At 42.0% G+C, this 18865-nt stretch overlaps 1 protein-coding gene across 5 annotated transcripts in view; it reads left to right on the top strand.

The window, feature by feature from the left end:
- Positions 1 to 3110: 3110 nt before the first annotated feature.
- The window catches only part of PATJ (PATJ crumbs cell polarity complex component), a 155111-nt gene continuing 139356 nt past the window's right edge, over positions 3111 to 18865 (top strand). For 4 of the 5 annotated variants that reach the window (XM_065673193.1, XM_065673191.1, XM_065673194.1 and 1 more), the window contains exons 1-8: positions 3111 to 3199; positions 8730 to 8785; positions 8868 to 9034; positions 10728 to 10919; positions 12262 to 12401; positions 14172 to 14370; positions 16028 to 16156; positions 17864 to 18076. In XM_065673193.1, the coding sequence (XP_065529265.1) occupies positions 8764 to 8785; positions 8868 to 9034; positions 10728 to 10919; positions 12262 to 12401; positions 14172 to 14370; positions 16028 to 16156; positions 17864 to 18076 (1062 nt within the window). In that variant the 5' untranslated portion in view covers positions 3111 to 3199; positions 8730 to 8763. Of the gene's footprint in view, positions 3200 to 8295; positions 8317 to 8729; positions 8786 to 8867; positions 9035 to 10727; positions 10920 to 12261; positions 12402 to 14171; positions 14371 to 16027; positions 16157 to 17863; positions 18077 to 18865 lie in introns of those variants that run through there. The other variant, XM_065673192.1, reaches the window with a different exon arrangement.

Genomic DNA, 18865 nt, shown 5'->3' with positions numbered 1-18865 from the left:
CGCGTGTTGGAGCGGTGAGGCGGCGGGGCCGCCCCGGTGCCTGAACCGGGCGGGGAGCCGTGGGTCGGGCGGGGAGCCGTGGGTCGGGCGGGGGTTTGTCCTGAGAGAGGTGAGCCCTCCCTGCGCTTCCGAGCCCCGAAGCTGTGACTTTTGGCCCACCAGGTGAAATGCTGTATGTGGGTCTGGTCCCTGGTGGTGTCTGGGTTTGGCTGGTGCTGTGACAGTGTTTTCAAAGCCCCACAGAAGTGGTTAAAAGGGTGCTCTGCGTGGCCCTGAGTTGGGCAGTGCTGTGGCAGCCATGTGCCACTGTGTCCTGCATACCCACGGCAGTCAGAGTGAATAGTTCAGGATTCTTACTCTATTATCACATTAAATTGTGATATTTATTGTTAAAGTGCTGTTTATTTTAGTTTTAGAGGGATATTAAATGCCTGGAGGAGGCAAGCTTTTATCTTTATCAGTGTTTGTTCTTTGTGAGGCGTTTTGTGGTGGTGAAAACTTGAAACTGGCTTTAAGGTGCCCGAGGAGAGGCTGAGCTGAGCTCTTAGGCAGAAGCTGTTCCCTGTGAGGGTGCTGAGGCGCTGGCACAGGGTGCCCAGAGAAGCTGTGGCTGCCCCATCCCTGGCAGTGCTCAAGGCCAGGTTGGACACAGGGGCTTGGAGCAAGCTGCTCCAGGGGAAGGGTCCCTGCCTGTGGCAGGGATTGGAGCTGGATGAGCTTTGAGCTCCCTTCCAACACAAACCAGGCTGGGATTCTATCATTACCAAACTTTTCGTCAAGAACTAACCTATCTGAAGGTTATTTCATGTCCTTGTGGTGTTTGATTTTGAAGGCCTCAGTTGTCAGTTACGAACTTCTGGGGATTATGGACTGTTTATAGGCGATAGACAATGTGGAGTAAATTCACCCAGGAAAGGCACTCTTAAGCTTACATCTGCTCTAGCAACATTTCCTGAAGTAGGGACCTAGAAACTGCAAAACAGGGAAAGCAAGTCTGAGGCAGTATTTAAGGAAATGTTTCATTGCACAGCCCTTCTGGAAGTCCTTTGGCTTTGTTGGTCATGATTTCGGTGACTGAATGGTGATTTGTACACAAGTCGGTTGGTACCACCGAGAGCTTTGTCACAGTCCCAGCTACTCAAAATCAGTCAAACCATGGATTTAAAACGTGTGGATGGCTGACAAAGAGCTCAGCCAGTGATGTGAAATATTGCCATCTAACAGCTTTTGGGGAGATTTGTGTAAACCAAATTGGCAGTCTTGAGTTTAGCAAAGTATGCAAATGAAAATTGATACTCATTCCAGCAACTGGAAGCGAAAGGCCGGGGCCAGAGTGTATTTTGTCATGAACTCAGCCCTCCGAGATCGAGACTGAGGTGCTCTGATGAGAAAAGTGCTTGGCTCTTGTCTGCAGTGCATCTCTCGGATGGATAAATACATGACTTGCTGTTCATCACTGTCAAGGAAATTGTCACTTCTCACGAGCGCTACATTAATTAAAGCTGAGAGTAAGGACTGGGAAGTTAGGCATTTGGAGGCTGAATTTTTAAAGGAAGAGGATGGAATGATGTGTTCGTAGCATGTTGCATGCTTTAGTGCAACTGCTGCTGCTTAGTAAAATGAAATGGGCACTAGAATGAGGGGAAAACAATCCGAACAGGTAAAATTAATTTCCAAGCCTTCTGTAGCCCTTACCCTGTGCAGCTATAAGGGCTGTATAAGATCTGCGAATGAGCTGGTGAAACCAGGTAGCAGAACACAAATTGGTTTTGGAGTTTCCTTTGACCATTTTATGTCTGTGTACATATATATCTTTAAAAATCTGAATGTGGACAAATGTACATCTTTCAGAGGTAGAAAGCACCCACAGTTCCTGCAGTTAACTTCACCTAAATTGGTACCTGTCCAGTATTTTGCAACTGTTAGTATTGTATTAAGTATTTTTAGTGTGAGGCGTCCCTGCCCGTGGCAAGGGGGTTGGAACTGGATGATCTTAAGGTCCTTTCCAACCCTAACTGTTCAATGATTCTACCTAGCAGTAGGGAAACTTTGCTTTTAGTGCCATGGCAGGCAATATGCCACGTCTCCTGAAAGCCACAGGTAAGATGGTGTGTGTCAAGAGTGGTGTTAGGAGCAGTGCTGGTTCTGGTGAGTGCTGTGAGAGGCAGCTGTTGTGCACTGCCAGTTTGGTGTTCTGTGGGGAAGTATTATTATCCCTTAACTCCATCCAAGTCCCAGCCCTCCTGCAGCTTTTGGTGTTCCCTTCTGGGGAAGTGTTGGGGCTGCGCTGCTGAGGCTTGCCTCGCCTCTGGGAATTTGAGTTCAAAATGGTTCTGAATTCGTGTTTAGACACTGATGTACTGCAAGGGAAAAGAAACCAAAGCCCCAAACTGTTCAGCAATACCCACATGCACACTTTTCCCTCACTGGGGAGTCTGGTGGTCATATTGACAGGTATACCCTTTAGGCCCATGATTTAGACACTGGCAAGTCAGGATTGCCTGAGAATTTGCTTTTAAGGTCTGCATTTCACAAAGCAGCTGCTTCCACTAGCTACTGTGACCAGGCTCAGTGTCCTGTTTGGGAGCTTCAGCCCTGAGCCTCAGCCTATATGCCCTGTCCCCATCTTCATAGAATGGTTTAGGGTTGGAAGGGCCCTTAAAGCTCATCCAGCTCCAACCCCTGCCACAGGCAGGGACCCCTTCCACTGGAGCAGCTTGCTCCAAGCCCCTGTGTCCAACCTGGCCTTGAGCACTGCCAGGGATGGGGCAGCCACAGCTTCTCTGGCCACCCTCACAGGGAATAATTCTTCCTAATGTCTAAGCTAAACCCCGCAGCAGCAGCACGGAGAGAGCGGGCCCTGCCCCGCTCTGAGCCTCCAGTTCGGGTCACGTCTCGCCAGCGCTCTCCGTTGCCGCCCGGCAGGCGGTTCGGGCCTCCCCGAGCCGGGCAGGGGCCGCTTGCGGCAGCGGCGCCTCTCCCGCCGGGCCGTGCCGGGGCCCGGGCGCTGCCTGCGGGCCGTTCCCTCCCCCGCCGGGGGCTGCGGCCCGGCCGTCCCTCGGGAGGCGGCTCCCCCGCCGCGCCGCCCCGGCTTCCTGCGCCGCAGGTGAGGCGGGCTCGCCCGCCGCTTCCCGCTTCCGCCCAGGTGCGAGCCGGCGGCCATCCCCCCGCTCCGACCCGCGCCGCGTCCCGCCCGCAGGTACCGCGCTCTCCCGGCCCCTCAGCAGCGTCCCCGGAGCCAAGGGGAGCCGCCGCCGCCGCCGCCCCCTGCTCGCCGCCGGCTCGGTCGCGGCCCCGGCCCCCTCAGGCTGCCGAGGGCACGACTTCGGCAGTGGGGCTGAGGGCTGAAGGAAGGGCGGAGGGGCGGCGGCCGGTGAGGGCCTGAGGAGAGGCCTCGCTGCCCTGGTCGCACTGGGGCTGTCAGGTGTGGTGGTGTCTGGGAGGGGATGTCTCCCCCGGCAGGTAGAGTCAGCTTGTTGTGAGGGGTTTAATTCCTTCTTCAGGCAGCGCTAGCGCTTGGTTGTGGTGTAGGTCCTCTGGAGAAGCGTTTCCTACATCTCCTCACTTCTTCAGCTCCTGACCCATGTCTGGATATGAGCACTGCCATGGTCAGTATACATACCCTTGCCCACAGACTCCCACCTCAATGCCCTTTAGCTTTTGGACACCAGGGCCCTCAGGGTCTCATCGACAGCCCCATAAAGGCTGGGGAGAACTGCATGGCTCCTGAAGGAGTGTCCCAAGAGGCACGAGTTGTCTTGGTGTTGAGCAAATAGTTTCCATTGCTTGGAGAGGCCGTGTCATGATGAGGAGAGGAGGTGGTGCTAGGCAAGTAATGCGTGGTTTGTAACACTTTCCATCAGTGCCTCTCAAACTTCAGAGATTATTAACAAAGCAGGTTTTTATTTAGGGGTCATTAACAGGAAAACAGTTCTTTTATGTTCCTTGTGATTTTTGAAGCATAGAAATTCAGAATGGTTCCAGGTCTAACAGCTCTGTTCCCCCATGAAGTGATTTATAGCCTACACCACCATCACAGTAACTTTAGGATTTATTGGCTAATTTCAGTAAAAGACAATATTTCTAACTCAGAAACAAGTTTTCCACAAGCTCTGTGAGAACAGGTTTCTGAGGCCATGTTGTTGCTTTGTGAAGAGCAGCTTTGGCATGAGCTCACCCTTCTTTTAGACTTGAGAGAACCCACACCAGCGCTTCCTGAGAGGCTGAGGTCCGCAGCAGTTCAGGTTCTGCTTGTTGAAAGTTAGCATGCCTTGGGAGTGAGTAAGGCTCATTTTCATCTGCATGGAGACAGGTGATCACAGATGCAGAAGTTTTGGTTGTTTTTTTGCTTTCCATCTTATGGTCACTAATCATAGGTAACAGCAGGACGCACTTGGTTTGCCCGTGGAGTAGGGTTTTTATGTTCAATAATATTTAGCTTTGACCTGCTTTACCCTGGAGATGTGGTGTATTTGTGTTCAGATACTCACAGCGCTGTTTGGTTGTTCTCTTCTTTAAGTGCCTGGAGCAGTCTACACACTCTACAGCAGCACTGTGCAGAACAGCAGGTTTTGGTCGTTTCATCTGTGAGGTGTGCGCATGCTAAGCTTGGTTGGACTGACTTGTTCTGTACATTCTGAATTGTTTCAGAACAGGGTGGAAAACGGAGCGTAACATGTAGGACAGCAAAATACGTGTTAAAACAGTGTTTTTTCACAGGACGTAGTTGCTTGATGGCGTGTGAACTGTGCAGTTTCTAATATCTGGAGGTATAAGTGATGCTGTGTAAGGACAATTTAGGATTCAGACCACACCAACAAATGTTGCTTTCCCTTTGTTTTGCCTTTAGCAAATTTAAAACTATTTGGGCTGAAGTTTTCCAAGTCTGAGCTCTCTCTGATGAGGAAGGTGGTGTGCACCATATCAGTCACTAGCTGACCTGTCCCTGGCAGTGTTCAAGGCCAGGTTGGACAGGGCCTGGAGCAACCTGCTCTAGTGGAAGGTGTCCCTGCCCGTGGCAGGCAGTCGGAACTGGATGAGCTTTAAGGGCCCTTCCAACTCAAACCATTCTGTGGTTTCTGATTGGCGTCTGGCAGGGGAGTGATGGCAATGGAAGACTTAAACCTTTCAGCTCTTGTGATGACCTCTGCTGGCATCAGCATGGGGGAATTCCTTTTTTCTTGGTCTGCTTTTGAAGAAGATCCAAGTCTTAAGATTTCATACAAAACCTCATGAAACTTTCCCACTCCCTATCATGGGTTGAGTTCAAATCTCAAAAGTGAAGACAGTGAAAACCCAGATGCACGCTGTGCTGGGGTGTAGGTTGGGTTGGCTTTTTTTCTGGTGCTAAAAAACACTGAACTGTCTGAAATTCATTATTTTATCAACGATTTTACAGTTATGCTGGGAGTTCTGACAAATTTTGAACGGAGGCTTGCCTTTTTGTCTACCAATAAGATAAATCAGTGACTCTAGAAATCAGAGAATGGAGCTAAGGAAGTTGAATGGGGAGTGAGTGCACTGATTTTAACATGCCAAGCCAAATTGTTTTGGATCTTCAAAATTATCACCTAGGAATGGACCTCCTGACTTAGCAACTGTCTGTTGACACCCTGCTTAGACTTAGCACTGGTATTTGGAATTTGTTTAATGATAAGCTGCTTGGGCTCCTAAAACAGCGCAATAGCGCATGGAGTTTTGTGTTTCTCTGGTGCCCAAAAGCTAGTCATAGAGACCTGTCCTCAATTATACATTACTTGAAAACTTTATATTAGTTTATATTTTCAGAGATCCACACACACAAGACGGTGATGTTTACTTTAAAATGTAACACGCTTCTTTTCCCCCCACCCCGAACTCTCTTTTTTAAGAAAGAAAGGGGAACAAAATAATACTAAGGGTGGTTTTAACCATATTGCACACACACAAATAATCACTAAAAAACACTGCAAGCTGGCTGGAGGCCAGCTTTGATCACAAGGAATCCCAAAGTGCTGTGTAAACTTCAACTGTTACACAAACTGGAGTTGAGGTCCACTTTGGCATCCACCAGCACAGAGTGGTCCGCAGTGGCTCTTAGCAATGCTTTGGAGCAGCTCAACTTCCTTTAATCTTCCCCCCACTCTTCTGCACATCCTTCTCCAGCGGACTAGATGGAGCCTAGATCTCTTACCTATGTTTTTCTGCCTAAATGTTTCTTTTCTTGGAGCCGTACTCATTGCCATAATTGCTATTGTTACCCCCGCTGTAATGGAAAAACAGATTAATCTTGGGGACTGTCAGTGCAGCACTTTGGGGCTAGTTTGAATGATGCAGGCTGTTTCTTAGGATGCAGTTTGCCAGTGCAGCTGAGCTGCTGCTGCAAGGTGTGGTCCTGCTGCCCTGGCACTTCTCAGCACCCTCCTGTGTGCCAGTGCTGGCACTTGAGAGCCAGCTGGGCAGAAAGCTTACCCTACCAAAACGTGAAGGGTTTGTCCTGCATGTTTAGCTCCCTGTTCCAGCTCACTATGGGATCAGATGAATGAGTGCAAGCGCAGATGGAAAGGGAAGAACAAAATACATGAAAGAGGGCTGGAGAGCTGGACCAGCCTCTTGGCTTCAGCTGTTAGATGGGCATGATGCTGTCAAGTCATCATTATTTACTGCCATGCTGGATTTCTTTTCTGAGTTTCATCTTTTCTTTGCCCTGCTGCTGGTTTAAAGGTTCTTCAAGCCACTTTTCCTTAGTTATTTTGCATCGCTTTCTGATGTTGTTTTGCTTGCTTTAGGGCTTTCTCTTTTCCCCTCTTTTAACTGCTGATATAAGCTAGAAAAACAAAGGAGGGAAGTGAATGGAGGGAAGTTAAACTAGGAAGAAAGAACAAGTTTCCATATTCTTTGTCCTGTTTTGTTAAGATTCATGCAGCATTTTTAGTCAGAGAGGTTAAGTTTTACCTTTTTGGTTTAGATGAAGACTCGGGAGTGTGTAAGGAAATGGTATTTTCATCTGTTCTTCAGAATCAGGCCTCAGCATAGAATCAAAGGCTCCTGTGCTCTTAGAAGTGTTTTATTTCAAATGGAAAACAAAATAAAGCTACAGCACTCTACAAAAGTTCAGATGCGTTCCTTAAAATCTGTCAGGGGTTCTATGGGTTTGCTGCTTCAACTCTTGCTATGAGTTTGATCTGAAATGACCTCCTAAATCTGTTAATAGTCTCGCAGAGCAACTCATTTTACTTGGCCTTGGGTGGAAAGCATGCAAACCCACCAAGTACTGTGGGAATCCCTCCAGGAGCCAAAGCTGCTCAGGTACAGTAAAGGTGCATAAATCTGCAATTGTGCTCTGTGACAAACCTCTGCTGGTTTGTTTTGTTGTTTAAATTAGGTAAATCACTTAATCTGAATCTTTAGGAGAAGCTTTTCACCTGCATAATTAATATTTCATTAAATATAAGTGTCTTCCCAGAACTCAAGATGTTTTCAGTGTGAGCACAGGCAGCATCAGGGGCAGAGCTGGAAGATCAGAGGTCCTGCTGGGAGAGACCCCTGGGGATTTGCTTATCCTGGTGTCACATTCAGATGCATATGACCCTTTCTACACTTGAATTGCAAGATTTAAAAAGTAAATACTGAGAGATATATGTATACTGAGCTATATATATATGTGTGGCTGTTTATGTTCCAAAATAATGCCAAATACATTATTCTAAAATTCCAAAGTTATATGCTGGGTAGAGTTAAAACGAATTGTGCTATGAAATGGCTGGCTTCTTTCAGAGGAGCTTGTACCAAGGGCAGAAATCTTGTTTCTTACGTGTTTTGGTCTAAATGCCTTGATAGGTTTCAGAATGACAGGCTCCACATCAGCGTAATAACATGCAAGTAAGGGTACAAATTTATCATTGCTGCTAATTGCAAGCCTGTTGTTTTCATGCTGCCATCTAGGCCTCAGCCTCAGTTGGGGACCTGTTCTGTTTGGCACTGTGGAGGAGTGTGATAAAGGATATTCTGTTCCTTAAAAGCTTGTCATGTGCATAGAAAAGAGAAAGGCGAGCTTGTGTAAGAGAAGGGAATGGGCTTCTTTCACCTGCTCAGCACCAGGACTGTGATTAGAATTGAACTCCCTTAGGAATGTGTTGGAATAGGGATTGATTTGGCCAATCTGGGGCCTCAATACTATGTTGTCTTGTCAGTGGAGGGAACTTCATTGTTTTATAGGGAGATGCAAGGTTTCTCCTATGTTGCCATGCAGCAGGGCTTAGCTGTCGTGATAAGAATACTGTCTACAATAATTAATGGGGTGGAAAGTCTCTTTTAAAAAATAGGAAGATTTTAACTGTATGTATATTTGAAATATCACAACTTTAATGTCCATATTCAAAACGATTTGGTTGAACACAGCCGTGTTTCAGTTTTTGTGGATAATAACCTGATTTTTATAACCAAAGCCAGGTTTTTATAACATGCATTTTTACTCATATTTGAAAGAGTTGTTCATATTCTTCCCAGGGTATGGAAGGAAACACACAGAACAAGGAGGGATTTTGGGATGCGCTGAGGCTGCAGTACAACTATATTGAGAGCTTCATTGAATACTTGCTGTAAACCACAGGGGTGGTAGTATTTTTCTTTAATTAAGCTTGTTATAGTTAGCTTAGGATTTCATAACTGAATTTGTTGACTGTGTATCTGTTAACATTCTGCTTGTGTATGTAATTTATTTATTTGATTTCTTTTTAAACCTCATCTAGCTTATCCTGAGCAATTCCAAAAATACCCTTCACCATGCCTGAAAATCCTGCTGCAGGTATGTAGCCTGAAAGTGCTTACTCTTGTTACCCAGTGAGGAATGAAGCTTCATTCCTAACGTGTATTGCTTTGTGGTGCAGACAAACAGCAGGTGCTGCAGATCCTCGATCGTCTGCAAGCCAAACTGCGTGAGAAGAGAGATTCCCAACATGCTGAAAACCTGACTCTTTTACGTAACACACTCAGGAGCCCTTTGTTTAACCAGATCCTGACTCTCCAGCAATCCATCAAGCAGCTGAAGGAGCAGGTGAGTGTAAAATGACAGTTGTTGGTGGGATTATAACTGTGATGAACTTGGAATGTAAAACAGGGTATGTAGGTGGGTGTTAATGAGGGCACTCTCATTAATCAGCTGTGACTTGGTGTGAGTGAATGTTGGGCTTTTTGTTTTGGTCAAGTTAGTATCTACAGAGCCACTCCTGAAAAGAGAAGTGGTATTGCCACAAACAGGTCATAGGGCAACATGCTTTGAAAGGGATGCAGAAGAGGCAGGCATTGAGAACCACATCAGCTGGAAAAAAGCATCTGCAAAAAACATCACCTCTAGTATTTTGAGTTCTGAACACAGTTGAAACTAGGATCCTTTGTTTTTCACAGAAGTTAAATACTGTTTATCAGCTAACTGGCAGCATCTTTTCTCCTTAAAAAACGTCATCACTTAGTTCCTGCTGACTTGTACAAGAATGATTAACCTGCTTTGGGAAAAAAAAAAAATCTAGGAAACCACTCCTGAAAATTTGCCAAGCTCCGATGCAGATATACCCAAGCTAGCTTTAAATGACTTGGCTTCAGCAGTGGAAGGGCCTTGTGTGAATTGGTTTATAATGCTAACTGACCCTTCGATTTTGTGGACGTGGGCATCAGTAACACCTCTGCATGAACAGGTCTCACCGTGCAGTTAGCAGAGTCAGGCATGCAAACTTAAAAACAGGGACTAACTTGGCATGTCCTAAGCAGCAGCAATCCCTGTCTCTGCTGCTACTGCCCTAAGATCATTTATCAAAGATCATACTTTGTGACAGTGGCATAATAGATTTTATATTCAGAATGTCTAGAAAATTTCAGAATATCTAGAAAATTTAAGTTTTCTTGAAATTCTTTTAAAGCATGTTTTTAAACATATATGTCCCATCCAAGGCACAGTGTTCAAGGCCAGCTTGCATGGGGCTTGGTGCAACCTGGTCTAGTGGAAGGTGTCACTGCCTATGGCAGGGGGTTGGAACTAGATGAACTTTAAGGTCCCATGCAGTCCAAACCATTCTAGAATTCTGTGTCTGACATGAGCAGTTTCATTCAGAATGGGACTTTTCAGTTTCCTATGTTGCACTGGGAATATTTCTTCATTTTTTCATTATCTGTCAGACTGGAAATTGAACTGCAAGTTTTAGCAATAATAGCATGGCCAAGGGTGGGTAGTTTGTACCCCAGGCTCTCTCTGGGAAGGAGATAATAGAGAGCAGGCCTTCGGCTCCTGAGTGACTAAGTGGCTCTTAAAAAAATGGATTCTTGTGCCAAATTTGTCTAGGTTTCCCTGACAGTTTCAACAGCACTTGAGTGATTCTTTAATGTTCGGTGCTTTTTGCATGTGGTGTTTCTGGAATATCAGGGTGAAAAGAGAGTAATGGGCCAGGCAGGGAAGCATCATGAAAGAAATAGAGAAAATGAGTGGACTAGAAACACAGCTGAAACATTGAGGGAACTTTCCTTCTGAAAAACAGTTTAAACTTGGTAGCTTGGTTATAGCTTATATATTAACATTGCCTTATTTAGGTGTGCATATTATACATATTATATATGTATTATAATACACAGGTGAGTATATTTGTGTCAATAGGCATCTATGAGCATATGTGTGCTTTCTTCTTTGCCAGTCTTCACACAAAATGATATATGTAGGAATCTCTTAATAGTTTTTCTACATCTTTGTTAATTTTCAACAGCTCAATTATATGCCTCCTGACCGTTCTGTAGATTTTGATTTTACCAAGAGAGGGCTGCTAGTCTTTGCTGACAAATCAGTTGCTGCTGGGAGCGTGTATACACCATGCAGTTCACTTGAACCCAAAGTGTCTACCTTCACTCCAAACCTGGGAGTTAATGAATTTAACCAAATCATCCAACAGATGGCAAAGGTAAGGCTTTCAGGTTTAGTGAACCAAACTTATTTTCCTTGAATGTCAAAAGTTTTTCTTCCAGGCTTTTGTAGTACATTTTCAAACATGCTTTTTTGCTGTGTATCTGGGAGTGCGGTGCCTCCTAGGCAGTCAGAGAGTAGAAGTGCTGAGGATAACTTTGCCCTGTGAAAGATCATGCAGTGGTTTGGTGTTTGGGTTTGGGTTTGTTTTTCTTTCTTTGCCATGTTTTTTTTTTTTGCCTTTCTACCAAAGGCACTAATGTAGATAAGAAACTCCAGTTGCCAGAAAATGTTTTGGGTACTTGATGACACTTAATTGAAAATGGACATTATCTGCTTAAACTTATTTTGATGGAGAGACTTGTTTTATCAAGCACATTTTAAATTGGAAATGTCCCAGCTTGGTTAATATATGGACAGTGCAAATGATTAAAAGACCTGGCGTGTAATATTTTATTTAACTCTTCGTCTAAACTTTGCCAGGCAGATGCTGATTTCATTAACATGTGATGTACCAGATGCTTATGGAAGTTGTACAGGTGCAGACACCACCCATGTGGGATTGGCATTTATACCACAAATGTATTGTTCTGTGTTACTTTGAACTAGTAATGTAGTTGGTTACTCAGGCCTTGCTGTAGTAACTGTTGCTAATTGCCTACCTTAATGTAGCTGTAATATTTTGAGCATAACTCTTCTCACTACTGTGTCATTAACTCATCAGATAGAAGATTTAGCAGTGAGGACTGCACATTATTTTAGATAAACCAGCTGTGATAGCAGTGCATTATCTAAGTAATATTTCCCAGTAAACACCCCCAGAAATCTTGTATTAGAAGTGAAAAGCAAGCAGCTTTTCACAAAAGCCAGCTCTTTGTAGCTTTTAGTGTGAAGTTGCAGGGAGGGGAAGGAAATTAAGTTCTTTATTTAAAAGCTGCAATCTTTTGAACACACACCTAAAAATCAGCATTAAACACAAGGGGAGCCAAAAGACAAGTCATTTAGTTTAGCTATGCAACGTTTCCAGAAATCCCAAATATATTGCTCTAGACAGCACTTCGTTCATAGTTTTCATCCAGTTTGGAATTCATCTCATAATGCGAATGAAGTGTGAAAGCAGCTCTTAAATTCCCTGAGGTTTCAGAACCTCAGAGTACTCACATATCCAATACTTTGCTATATTAAAAATAATAAATGGAGGAGCTTTTATAGAAATAACATATTCAGTATTTTGCCTTTGTTTAGTCTTAGGAGGCGAATAATTCTCCGGGTGTTCATAAATCTTAAATTAGCTCATTGTATTGCGTTAAAAATTAGTATATATTTTTCTCTTTTATTAGGGGAGGCAAATAGAATCAATAAAGATTGAAAAGCCTTCTGTTGGAGGTCTTGGATTTAGCGTGGTTGCCCTTAAAAATCACAGCTTGGGAGAAGTTGGTATCTTTGTCAAGGAAGTCCAGCCAGGAAGCATAGCTGACAGGTGAGATCTTTATAAATGTATTGGAAAATTGCAGCGTTTCCATGAAAGGAAAAGTCATGACTTTCACATTGAAAACTCTATCAGACTCACATGTTTTTCTGGGTTATCTGGTGGGGTGTTTTGATGGTGGTATCTTGAATATTGGCTTTTCAACTAAACGGCCTTGTGTTTTGAGGATTGGATTTTCTGATGAGTTTTAAATATCTAAGCCATTCATAAATGGAATTTCCAGAAATCATGACTCACTTGAGAGAATCTTGAGAACTGATTAAAAAAACAAAAGAAAACTCAGAAAAGAATACAAGGAAAATAAAAATTAGCTTTCATTTGATTCTTTTTATGCATTGTGTCCCTGAAATGTTTTCCCCCTCCTTGTTTCTTTATTTATGTGCCTATGACAATGCCCTATTTATAGTTAGTTTTACTGTTTGTTTCCTGTGTAAATTTAGATCCAGTCCTCCCGACAGATCCCTGCACAGATGTCATCATAGAATCAAGGCTTCAGGCAGTTTCTTCCTGTATTGTCTGTGGGTTTTCACCCAACAACAAAAGACAGAGCAATCCTTTAAAAATAAAATGTGATTGTAAAACCACAAGAGTTGGCATGAGACAAATGCAGTGCTTGGAATTATGTTTCAAGAAAATGTGTCTAGATTTCAAGTCATTGGTGTCACTTTTTAAATAACACATGTCAGGAAGTGCCAACACAGGATGACAAAAAGAGTGGGGAGAGGTTGGAATGATAATGGCTATGGGCCCACAGAGAACACACTAGAGAACTCTTAAAGAAAAGCATATTAGGCTCTTTCAAAGTGGAGACAGATGGACTGATCCGGATGTCAAAGGAGGGTGAATATCTCACTTTAGGATTTGATGACCTGCTGCTCACTTTCTTTGATGAGAGAATCTAAAATATGGTTCATGCTTGAAGGAAGTGATTTCTGGGAAACATCTTCAACGTCGCATGATAAAAAGGAGGTTTAAAATGCGTTAGTTAAGATGTACAGTTATATTGTTTCGGAGTTTATAAATTTCCCCAGCAGGCTTCCTATTTTGCTTCTGAGACAAGATGTCCTGGAGACTTTTTTTTGGATTCCTACAGAGCTTTGAAGGCACTGTCTGTCTAAGTAACAGTTTGGTCTCGTGCTCAGAATGAATATTTAACAAAGGAGATGAGTGATGGTTTCTCTCTTGTCACAAATCTAAATTCATCACTAGGGCGAATTAACTGTGACATTGTGTATTATCTCAAGGTATAACTTGAACTGTGTATTGCTCAAAGGAAGTTTCATGCCTGAAGTTTGATACTGTAAATTCTGAGTAAAATAAAAATATGCAGCTCAACAATCTTTAGATTAAACAATGATATAAACCAATATCATAGCCTGAGTTGCGCATACTTGAAGATGGTATCGTGTAGTGTTAAACATAATGAAGAATAGTTCCTAGTTCATTGTGTAACTACAAAAATATTTTTTTTCATGCCCTGTAATTCAATATTATCAAGAAAAGATGAGGGAATTTCATGGAATTTTGAATAGAAGCAAAGGAAAATATTGAGCACATGTCTGTACTGTGTTAAAGTTGGAACACAATATGTTGCACGTAGTTTGGGTATTGGTGAAGACAGTCTAATAGCCAGATTTTAAAAAAGATATAAATATTTAACCTTGCATAATTGTGTATTTTGCATATTCTTATTTAAATTACACAAGCCTCTTGTGAAGTCACTATGCTGCATTTTCCATTTTCTTTCAATGTTTTGTTCAGGGATCAAAGACTAAAGGAAAACGACCACATACTGGCCATTAATTGCACCCCATTGGATCAGAACATTTCCCATCAGCACGCTATTGCCCTCCTCCAGCAAGCCACAGGATCCCTACATCTGATCGTGGCTAGGGAGCCAGTTCAAGGGAACAGCAGAACTTCGGCTGTCTTATTAAGTGATATAAATCCACCTGAGACTGTGAGTTATTGTAATACTGTCAAAATCAGATTTTGAACTATGCTGGATATTTTTTTGTGGTTATGTTTGTGTTAGCAAGCTTTGCATATAGGGATTTTTTTCTTTAATCAGATTTTCTATGTGATGACATTTCATTTAGACTGATCATACAATAAGTATAAGGCTGCCTTTGCAAAACTGCGTGAGGTTGTTATAAAATAGATCCTGGGTTTTTAGGGGATAGCAGAAGCTGTAGTAGCTCAACATAATCTTAACAGCATGGTCTGTTCAGCATAGGCTGGGTAAAGCATTTTACATATATACCCTGCTGAAACGTAGTTGTACTCAGCAATTAAAGATGCTCTGATTACATCTTAAAAGAGTGTAAACATAGCCTGTCCTGAACACTGCTTGAAATACCCCAACCAATTTAAATTTAAACTGCTCAAAACAAAAAGCCTTGTCTTTGCTTTAAAAACAAACAAAAAGTATCTGCTAAAGAACCTCTCAATCCCTGTTTAATTATCAGTTTGGGGGGTTTTACACTACAAATTACTTTGATTGTGAACCCTTTTGTTTTCTTGACCAAGGAGAGATTGTCAGTGGGACATGTAATAAGCTAGGGTTGAACTTCCATCTGTGTTCAAACCATATGGTCCAGGTGGCTTCACTGAATTTGGTCAAACTGCACACCTAAATCCACAGTTTGCAGTATTGGAATCTTAATTTATTATGCTAGTAGGTTTTGTTGAAAATCTGCTTAAGAGCAGTGCTTTTCCTTATTCGCAGTAATTATTTCCGTCATGATTATTCCAGAGCTAGTGAAATCTGAAGGTTTTAGTGGATAATCAATATTGTTTATTACACTGAAAATTTTAAAGAATTAAAGTTTAACTGCTTTTTCATTGAAAGATCTGCACTGAACAGACTAACAAAATAAAATACAAATATATCTCTCTACAGGGGGTATTTAAACTTCTTTTATGATATTTAACTGGCTTTGGCAAAGATTTTCAGTATGCTAATAAATCCTTTATTCACAGAAGACTTAAATCTGCCTACTTTGCTCCATTTTGGTTTCTATGAGATACTAATCTGACAGAAACATTGGCTGGGTTTGGGTTGCTTAACAGCTTTGTTATTTTCAGATTGTCTTGTAGAACATAAGGTCATGGTACAGTGTAGCTTAGAAACATGCTTCCAATTCAGTATGGCAGAACATCGTACTGCGCTATTAATTCAGCATGTACTGGTGGTGTTTAGAGTGTGTAAGTGAAATAACAGAAATAAGAATCTGGGCAATGCTAAGTGAAAACTAGGCCAGTGCAAGCCTCTGTTTTTCTCTGTTGTTTGTAATACTCTTGATTTATGAAAAAGTAAAAAGATAGTTTTCATTTTGGCAAGAAAATCTTGAAATTGGTTTTTCTTAGTCAAGTTTTTTTTCCTAGTATCCTGTTATCCTGAAAGCAAAGGACAAAGTGTATGTTTAAAAACAGATGAGAAATCCCACTGCGTATTTATAAGGAAATGAAGCTGATTGAACAAAATCCAACAGATCTTCAATATGTGGGGCAGGGAGAGAAAATTGCTCTGATTAATTCTCATTCCTGGTACATGTGAAAGTGAGAAACATTAAAGATCAGCTGAAATTAAAATCTTCTGTTTCTATTAATTGCAGATTCACTGGGGCCACATTGAAGACGTTGAGCTGATTAACGATGGTTCAGGATTAGGCTTTGGAATTGTAGGAGGAAAATCAAGTGGAGTAGTTGTAAGAACAATTGTTCCTGGGGGATTAGCAGATCGGGTAATTTGTTATATTATGTCACTTCTTGTTTGATTGTAGAGTATAATTAACTGGTTTTGACAGTCTTAAAATAAACTAATACAATTAAACAAAAGGAAGCTGATAGCATCAAAGTCTGAATGCCAACGTATACTTTATAAATAAATGTTGAAGCTATGATTGAGGAAAAAGTCAGCACCTGATATGAATTAAGTTGTTTCTCAGACATGCTCTGGCTTTTATAACATTGAGTGTGAAGAAATTTGGAAAAGTTGTCTAACCTTCAGTTACATTCAGATTATTTGTTCTCCCCCAGACTGACCAAAGGCTGAAAATATCAAAAGTATTGAAAGTATTTGAACATCCTATATAGAATTTGGGATATTTGAAACAAACTCTCCAGATGAATTGCCAGGCAAGAGAATCTGTCTGGCAGATTGAACAATTGAAGTAATTGCATTGCAAATTTCACTTCATAGATTGAAGATGTCCTGGTTTTAGTGGATTTGATCCCTGCCTTGCTGTCTGACCAGTTCAGGGAGACACTTAGGACTGATGCAAGCTTTTTATAGTTATTGATACCTTGAAAGTTGCACGGGTACAGTTTGCAACCTTTGATTGCTAATCTTTAGAGACGCAGTGCTGAGTGTTGGTACATTTTAGGAGTAGAACATGTACAATAGCAAAACAGATATGGATTTGTAATGTGAATTTGGTCATGTCAAGTTATAATGTTTGGGGTCTGGAATACATGCAGATCTGGTAGGTGGCAGAGGTGCTTCCTCTAGTATAGGATGGAAACAAAAGCTGGAGATTCAGAGAGCTTTACTGGAAAATGTTGGCTTTTCCTTGGCTTCCGCTCTCTGAACCTGTCATCTATAAATGAGTATTTTTTAATTACTTTGTAACACCTGTTTTGCTGTAAGGAATAAAGTGTTTTGGCTGCAAATGAAGGATGTAAGTTAAGAACTCACCACATCATTCTCAGCTGAATAAGACGTCACTAAGAACATGTGAAATAATGAGCATATACCCATGTTAAAATTGGGTGAGTGTGGAAATGAGTTTGAGTTAGTTCTGGGCAAAACTCTGCTATGAGTGCAGTATAAATGAATACATCTAAGGTGGTGCTGATCAATACCAGCTGAGGGTTTGGTCCTATGAATGCTTGCTTATAATAGGAATGATGATGGAGGTCATGAATCATAATTATAATGTAAAAAATGGTTTATGTGGGGTCCTGTTACCTTCAGTGGATTTACTCGCCCACGTTGGAGCTAGTCATATGACAAAAGAATCGCCAGGCTCGTATAGGAATATTAGGAAAAACTCTTAGAAGTCTTAAATCAAAATGCTGTGTTTTGTGTTCTAACCCCTACCTGTTGAGGAATATTCTATAAAAGAGCAATACATAAACTGTGAGATTATAAAACATTGTTGCTGTCTGTTTTCTCCTAAGTGAGAAAAGTAACCGCTTCGGAATGGTGCTGTTCAACCTGCATATCTTACTCAGTGTTGAAAGGGTTGATTTACCTCTGTTAACTACTGTGGCAGTGCAAATGCTTCCTTGAATTATTGAGTACATTGCCTTTGTGGTCAATTTTATGATATTTTTTTTGCTCCCATGGCCATGAAGATGCCTGTACATACTTAAATTTTGTAATGGAAAAGATATTTTATGTATAAACTGGCAACATTTGTATTTTTCAATTTTATGTATGTCTGAAGGATGGGCGGCTCCAGACAGGAGATCACATCTTACAGATTGGAGGGACCAATGTGCAAGGAATGACCAGTGAACAAGTTGCCCAAGTGCTGAGAAACTGCGGGAATTCAGTTAGGATGATTGTTGCAAGAGACCCAAAGTGTGAAATTATGGAGGCTCCACCAGCTCCTGTGAGCTGGCCAGTCAGTACATTACCTTCCTTTCCAAATGGAAATGTAAGTATCTGGTGTTTGCTTAAGACAGTTTTAAGTACGTTTGTGGCTTGTGATCAGAAAGGAGGAGGAGAAGAATGTTCTTGAGACCTAAAGTGCTTCTCTTCTGAGCTTCCAGGTATCATATGCATGTGTTTAAGTGGTCATTATTGGAGCCCTGCCTTCTATAATCTGCCCCTTTTTCCTGTATGTTATTAATACCTATAATCTTGGGATCAGAATGACCAGCTTTCCAGAATTTATTTCAGAGTGGGTAATTTAATTACCAAGGCCATAAACATTATCAGTAGATGGGACTTTTAGTTCTTCTTAGCTCATTACGTCTTTGCTAATCAATCATTTGGAAATGGATTTAAAACTTAACTGTGAATTTCCCTAGTCTGAAACTCAGAGCGCCGTGGCCACACCAGAATTATTCAGCACAATCATCTTTTTATGAAACAGAAGTGTAATGTTTTCATAGTCTACGCTACTGTCTGTGATAGGAAATATATCTAAAAAATTTGAAACTTGTTTTAGCAAATCTTATCATGGTCATATCAAAGTCTCTTGTTTTTGAAGTCATTCTTTTCAGTTTTGAGTAATTAAAATCAACAAATGCTACACTAAGTGTACAGTAGGTCTTGAAACATAAACAAAGCTGTGCTTGTGTACCATCTGCTACTACTGTGCTGCTTAGATTTAGGTGTAGAATCTGAGTAGCCTTTTCTTTCTTGTCTAGTTTCTTGAATGTGAGTGAAGAGAGCTATTTTTTTGAAGCACCAGCTTTATATGTCAGACTACCAGCCATAT

Source organism: Lathamus discolor, chromosome 3 (assembly GCF_037157495.1).
Source record: "Lathamus discolor isolate bLatDis1 chromosome 3, bLatDis1.hap1, whole genome shotgun sequence".
Classification (NCBI taxonomy): domain Eukaryota; kingdom Metazoa; phylum Chordata; class Aves; order Psittaciformes; family Psittacidae; genus Lathamus; species Lathamus discolor.
The sequence above is the reverse complement of the archived record's forward strand: the minus strand, read 5'-3'. Positions and strand labels throughout refer to the sequence as shown.